Genomic DNA, 7333 nt, shown 5'->3' on the forward strand with positions numbered 1-7333 from the left:
CTGGGAGGCATGAGTCATTCTTGGATCCAGGGAACTACAGATCAGTCAGTCTCGCCTTAGTCCCCTAGAAAAATTGTGGAACCAGGTCCTCAAGGAATCCATTTCTATGCACTTGGAGGAGAAAAAGGTGATTTAGGAACAGTCGACATGGATTCACCAAGGGCAAGTCATGCCTGACCAACCTGATTGCTTTCTATGATGAGATGACTGGCTGTGTAGATGTGAGAAGAGCAGTGGACATGATATACCTTGACTTTAGCAAGGTTTTGATATGGTCTCCCACATTCCTAAGGAAGCTAAGGAAGTACGGGTTGGATGAATGGATTATAAGGTGGATAAAAAACTTCCTGGATCATTGGGCTCAGAGGGTAGTAGTCAGTGGCTCAATATCTAGTTGGTAGCCAGTATCAAGTGTAGCAAGAGGCTGGTCCTGGGTCTAGTTTAATTCAGTTCATCAATGACCTAGAAGATGAGAGAGAGTAAGTTTTGCTTATCTACTGGGGGGAGTAGTAGATAAGCTAGAGGGCAGGGCTAGAATCCAGAGATACCTTGACAAATTGGAGGATTGGGCTAAAGAACTCTCATGAGGTTCAATAAGAAGTGCGAAGTCCTGCACTTAAGACAGAACAATCCCATGCACTGGTACAGGCTGGGGACCAACTGGCTAAGCAACAGCTCTGCAGAAAAGAACCTGGGGGTTACAGTGCACAGTAAGCTGAATATGAGCCAACAGTGTGCCTTTGTTGCCAAGAAGGCTAATGGCATGCTGGACTGCATTAGTAAGAGCCTTACTAGCAGATCAAAGGAAGTGATTGTTCCCCTCTATTCGGTATTGGTGAGGCCATATCTGGAGTACTGTGTCGAGTTTTGGGCCCCCCACTGGGCTTATTTAGTCTGGAGAAGAGAAGACTGAGGGGATTTAATAGCAGCCTTCAACTACCTGAGGGGTGGTTCCAGAGATGATGGAGCTAAACTGTTCTCAGTGGTAGCAGATGACAGAACAAGGAGCAATGATCTCAAGCTGCAGCAAGAAAAGTTTAGGTTAGATATTAGGAAGAACTGGAACTGGTTACCCAGAAAGAGGCTGTGAAATCTCCAACCTTGGGGTTTTTATGACCCAGCTAGACAGTGTTGGGTGGTATGATATAATTGGGGACAGTTGTGATTTGAGCAGGGGGTTGGACTCGCTAGATGACCTCCTGAGGTCCCTTCCAACCCTAATTTTCTATAATTCTATCAACTAGTAATGTCCACAAGGAGGCATTATTCTCTTAGTCTCCTTTTTTAACCCACCCATACTGAGCACTGGAGATGCAATATTCATAAATAAAATATTTCTATTTCAGCTTCATTTTATTTCTTTTATTTGCTAAATAATTCCAGTTATGCCAAGCATTGCATTAAGAGTATATCTTGTATGTGTTTTGCTGCTGCTTGTCTTTCATTTGTGTATGAAAACTCAGGTTATGTCCCTTGTCTAACCTTTATTTGACATTTACCTTTTTTACAAGTTTCATCACAAAAGTTCAAAATAAGAACTTTTCCACCCATTTTCTACTGGCATCTGTATACTTTCTTGAACTCTGCATTTCTAGGGTGCTCAGCCCACCTAGCAGGCTGGATCCAGCCACAGACCTTCCCCGTATGCTGGCTCGATCCGGTGCACAGGATGGCCTGCAGAAATTCACACAAGTCTGGAAATTTGGTGGTGGAGGAATGCTCCTCCACCCCCAAATTTAAAGACCTTTGGGGAGTCTCAGGGGCTGGCAGGCCAGATTCAGCCCACAGATTATAAATTGAGCACAATTGCCCTAGTTACTATAATCTTTTGTTTTAAAATTGTATAGCAGGCTTTTAATGGATACTTGAAATGACCCACCTTTGCTAACCAAATAGAATCAAAAGACAAAAGTTTATTGAAATATGCAGCTGTTTCAGGAATTAGTGTTTAAAAAAAAAAAGAATCAAAGGTGACATGCTTTTGCTTAAGCTTCTGTTCAACCAGTTGGCTTAACTCAAGTTTCATGAACGGAATGCAAACAGACTCTTTCCTCTTAATTTGTTATTTAAATGTAACTGGTTCTTGCCTGTATTTCAGAAACAAGTTCAAGCTAATGTGTGCATTGGTACGGAAATGGTGAAAGATGCAGTGGACCAGCTCCGAGGAGCAGTGATGATTGTTTATCCAATGGGGTTGCCTCCATATGATCCAGTTAGAATGGAGTTTGAAGATAAAGAAGATTTATCTGGAACTCATGTATGCAGCATCATATTTTGACTACTTTATGAGCATCTGGCTTAAGTTTATGCTTTTCTAGGCAAGGAAGAAGAAATTCTTCATTTTTACTTATTTGAAGTCTTGCCTGTTTACTGATAGTATTTTGTTGTTTTTTAAATATTTTGTCTTTACAATTTTTTTTAATGTACAGGCAACTCAGTTATTTAAATGGGTGATCCTATAATCAGTTAAGTTGCCTAACTTAAATTTTTTAAGTTTGTGCTGTTTTATTTGTTTGTCCATCTTTAATAGTTTCTGTCTTTTGTGAGGGGAAAAGGAGCAGGGCACAAATCAGTCTGGATAGGCCCTGCATAAATTCTCTTTTCTTTAACATCTATTCTGTGAGGGTGAAGTACAAGACACTGGGCTGGATGGACCTATGGTCTGATCCAGTATGGCATTTCTTATGTTCTTTAGATCATCTGTGTGATTAATAAAATATTTTGAGTTAGCAAGCTGAACTGAGAATTGAGCATAGTGCTATTTGAAGGAAACAAGACACTACATTACTATTAGTGAGACAAAACAAAAAGGCCAGTTAAAGTAATTCCCTTAATTTTATACTGATTTAAAAGTGTTAAAACCATAACTGTCTCAGAATGATGTTCCAATCAGATGATTATGGAGTACTGATACAAGATTTTCTGTATACACAAAAATTAAAAGTTTCCTTTTTTTTTTTCCTTGCATATTAAAATTATCACAGGCTGGACTTGAAGTTATCGCAGAAACAGAAGCACAATTGTGGTGGGCAGCAAAAGAATTAAAAAGAACAAACAAACTTTCAGATTATGTAGGAAAAAATGAGAAAACCAAAATCATTGTCAAGATACAGAAAGTAAGTACCATTAAAGTGCTTAAAGAGTACTGTAAGGCTCTATGTATGATTCAGCATCAGTCATCAACTTTTTTAATGATGAGAATTTGCAGTAATTTGGAATATGTATCAGGTTAATTTTTAACTGAGGTCTGTGAATTATATGAACCAACAGTGATTTAAAAGTTCCAACCAGTATAAGTATTTCGCTTTGTGAATTCCTCTATTCCTCGGTGAAATATTTCCCTTATTTACTCCAAAATATATTTTTGCTAAGTACAACAAAAATGGCAGGCACCAAAGCCTTAGCTGGCTGGACAATTCAATATAGCTTTCTAATTTTAAGCAAATTGCTCTGAAGTTTTCTTCATTGAGTAATCATTCAGCTCTGACTTCCAGTGCATGTGCATGAAATTGATTTATTTTGGACACCACTGGCCATGCCTGCACCCTGCATGCTCTAATGCTAGTGCCCCAGGGCATAAAGGATGGAGCAGACTTAACTAGCCCTCAGTTCTTTTGCACTACCTGTAATGATAAGGCCAGATCACTATATTGTCCATCTATCTGTGTGCTATATGACTTTCCTGTTTATGTTAGTACATGGATTTAGTGTTATACTTGTTTTTCTCAAAATAGTGGTAGGGTCTTCCCTGGTGCTGTGATTATGTAGGCACTACGGATAGAACAGTCCTCAAAATGCCAACGCGCACATGGACTTGCAATGTCTTCTCTTCAGCAATCTGTCCTCATGGTTCCTTTTTTTCTTTTGCCTTGGAGTTGGGCACATCCCTGATAGACAATTAATTTTGTTCTTCCTCCTTCAAGAAGACATAGAAGGTTAAAGAGGCTTAGCTTTAAACTCTCCCAGAGCATTTAATAAATGCTTTCTCCAAGAAATAAAAAAGGCCTGAACAAACTTCTTCAGCTACTGCTTTTGTGAGTTGCATTTCAACCCTGAGGTCCCTGGTTAACTATTCAAAGAAATCAAATTTTTCAGTTACTGAGACTGACAAAGTAGCTAAGTCTTCCTGTGCTTAGTCATATGAAAGAGGTAGGAGGGAATATTTTTTTTTCCCCACAGTGTACACAGATCTTTGTCTTCAGGGACTAATAAAATAAAATCAAGGTTTTCCTTGGAGCATTCAGACAAAAGGTTGCCTGTGGCCTTTTAACATCTTGCAAAATCCAGTGGTTTTCTGAACACGGTGCTGTCTGAGCCTTGCTCAAGAAGTGCTAAACCCGGTGTACATGTTCCTGATGGTTTCACTGTTCGTATCTTGAACACCAACCCCTACTGAGTTCTAAGCACCAATGTTCATGGCTCTCTTCTGCACCACATTATCTTGCAATCACTGTACAACCTTCCTCACCATTTGCTGTCTCTAGCTCTTTTGGAGAAGGAGAACAAAATTGCCAAAAGGAATCCAAACAAGGTGGTCTGACCATATGAGGAGTGTTCATTTTCCTAAAAATGAAGACCTGTCAAAGTTAAGCTTCTTTGGCAAACAGATTATTCAGTGTCACATTTTCAAGTTCATGTCTCAACACCAGTCAAAATATAATTACCTTAATTGGGACAAGGTATTATAGTTTATGAAAGAACTGAGCTCTCCTTTGGATCTGTAGGACAGCTGGTAATTTGAACTCTGTTGTAAGTTGCTCTAGGTACTTCAGATATGACTGCATTCTTTTTCACCACTGCTGCACTATGCTCTTGGTTTCATAGTTCCAATCTTGAGGTGTACAAAACAAGATCTAGATGACAGTAGAGTTTGAATATTACAATCTGCTCATTCTGAGTACACAGGAAACCCTGCATCTGTCAGCGATCCGAGAGGTATGCTTTCCTTGTTTAGGGGTATATGGACTCTCCTAAGAGACGGTAAGTTAAATCTGAGGCTCACAAGAGAGAACCCCTCTATTTGTAATTCACTGATGACGCTGGAGCCACTGAAGAGGAATCAAAGATTTCTGTACAAAATTCTCTCTGCCTTTGTCTGTCACAAACTTTACATCTATCCCATGACAGCAGTTAGATGTCATTTCCAGCAGCTGTTCAGAACCTCTCAAAGCTAATTACTGTGTTCCATTTCTTTGGTAAACATGTTTTTATTTTAGGACTGGAATCAAATAATCTTAGATAATTTATTTTAGAAATGATGAATTTAAGTATTCTGTTCAACCGTAGTCACTCCCTGCCTTCTTCAGGGACCCCTCTCACAAAATACTGTACCAACAAAATAGTGAATTCTCTCTTAAATCTTGGAGCAGTGGAAGCAGTGTCCCTGGAAGTCTAAGAGAAGGAGTTTTCCTCAGATCTTTTAATCCCCATAAAAGAAAAAGGCCTGACACCCAGTTCTCTATTGATCTAACCTGAGAGGAGTGTTAGGACGCATGAGATACAGGTGTCACCCCCACCAGCCACTAATGGCTAAACGAGTATGTTCTCATGTCTGCCTCAGAGGCACCAGAAATCCATTGAGACCACACATTTTGAGCAACCACAGTTATTGTGCAGTAAGGAAAAGGAGAATTATATTCATGAGAATGTTGTATATAAACGCTGGACACATTTGTGGGGCGCATGACTTAAATTTTACAAGCCTGATAATTCTAGGCCAAGATTTTCAAATCTTAAGTGCCTTAATTGCACCAAAATCCAGACTTGAGCATGAGAAGGCTGACTCCCTGAGGAAATGTTGCTTCTGTCTTTTTGTTTAGCAGTTTCTTGTGCAACTTGTTTAATAGGAAAATAGCATTATAAATAACATTTACCACCTGCTTTCAGAAAGGACAAGGAGCCCCAGCTCGTGAGCCACTGATTAGTAATGAAGAGCAAAAACAGATGATGCTGTATTATCATAAAAAACAGGAGGAACTCAAGGTAACATGATTTTACTTTATGTTAAGTGACATGCAAATAGAAATAAATAGAAGTGGTGGTTTTTGCAGTATTTTCTTTAAAGCTTTTTTTGTTACTTCTTTTGCAAAAATTTTATTTGCAGAAATTAGAGGAAGATGACGACGACTCGTTTTTAAATGCTGAATGGGCAGACAGTCATGCTTTGAAAAGACATTTTCACGGAGTTAAAGACATTAAGTGGGGACCAAGATGAAGCTCTCCAAACATCCTTTGCTGCTTCAAAAATAAAAATTGACTTACATTAATAACCCCCTGTGTATTAGAATTTCTCCGACAAGCTGATGTTTCCAGCCTTTTTATTGGGTATCATATTTCTATTAAAAACTCTAGCAGCTATGGGGTAGCTGAATACAACCCATTGTGTTAATGTTCATAATTCTGCTTTAATAGAAGTATGTAGTTAATTATTTAAATGCTGTAGTTTTAAAATATTTGAACTGTTTTCATAGTAACATTCATATCTAATAAATATGAATTAGATGCCTGTGCTGGTAGTCTTCATATTTTCTTCTTTTTGTATCTGTTTCAAACAGTACAATTTATCAGAGTTAGTGTGGCTGTAGAAAGTCAGCGTTCATAGGCTGCACCTTGAATCTAATACAAAATCAGTGGGTTTGGTTGCTGCTTTGCATATTAACAAGGTTAATATTGAGCCAGTAATTTTAGATTAATTGGTTTTTAGGCAATATTTTTATGTGTTTCACTTTTACTCTACATGCCTGTTTTTAATTTGGAATTACAAGCCAAGGTACTAAGTCCAGTTAATTTTATCATTTGTTAGAATTATGAGATTTTTTATGTATCAGCTGACAGAAGTCCAATTTAAAAGGTAAACATTACTACTAAGTGAGAATGAGATAATGAAAATAGCTCTTTGTGGAGGTAGGGGTTTTGAAATATAATGTATTTGTAAGACTGGAAGCCAGATAACAATTCCTTGTTCAAAATTTTATAACTTTTTTTTCTTTCAATGTTATTGTGTTAAAACTAGCCAATTGCCCATCAAGAATGACTGGGATGGAGCCCCGGGCCCCACCCCATCTGGGCCCACTCCCCCCTTCCCTCTTGCTGCTTGGGGTCTGGGCCTGTTTCCCCACGCCCTGTCGCAGCAGCGGGGGGAGGGGAGGAGCGGGCCCAGGCCCAATGCGGAGGAGGACCAGGCCCAAGGGTGGGGAAAAGCTGGGCCACTGTGGGGAGCAGTGTGCCTGGGCTGAAACTGGTGGCGGCGGAGAGATGGGAGAAGCACAGGAGTTGCCAACATGGGGGAGATAGGGGAGGAGTGGAACTGGGCCCGACGCAGAGGAGAAAAGGG

At 39.4% G+C, this 7333-nt stretch overlaps 2 protein-coding genes across 2 annotated transcripts in view; both read left to right on the plus strand.

Annotated features, from left to right (window-relative positions):
- The window catches only part of CUNH21orf59 (chromosome unknown C21orf59 homolog), a 19973-nt gene extending 13464 nt beyond the window's left edge, over positions 1-6509 (plus strand). Inside the window, exons 4-7 of the mRNA XM_019525436.1 lie at positions 2099-2257; positions 2985-3116; positions 5887-5982; positions 6104-6509. Coding sequence (XP_019380981.1) covers positions 2099-2257; positions 2985-3116; positions 5887-5982; positions 6104-6214 — 498 coding nt within the window. The 3' untranslated portion in view covers positions 6215-6509. The remainder of the gene's footprint in view (positions 1-2098; positions 2258-2984; positions 3117-5886; positions 5983-6103) is intronic.
- Positions 6510-6736: 227 nt separating this feature from the next.
- The window catches only part of URB1 (URB1 ribosome biogenesis 1 homolog (S. cerevisiae)), a 178260-nt gene continuing 177663 nt past the window's right edge, over positions 6737-7333 (plus strand). Inside the window, exon 1 of the mRNA XM_019523892.1 lies at positions 6737-6769. Within this exon, the coding sequence (XP_019379437.1) occupies positions 6737-6769 (33 nt within the window). The remainder of the gene's footprint in view (positions 6770-7333) is intronic.

Source organism: Gavialis gangeticus, unplaced genomic scaffold (assembly GCF_001723915.1).
Source record: "Gavialis gangeticus isolate Ggan-Ray unplaced genomic scaffold, GavGan_comp1, whole genome shotgun sequence".
Lineage (NCBI taxonomy): Eukaryota > Metazoa > Chordata > Crocodylia > Gavialidae > Gavialis > Gavialis gangeticus.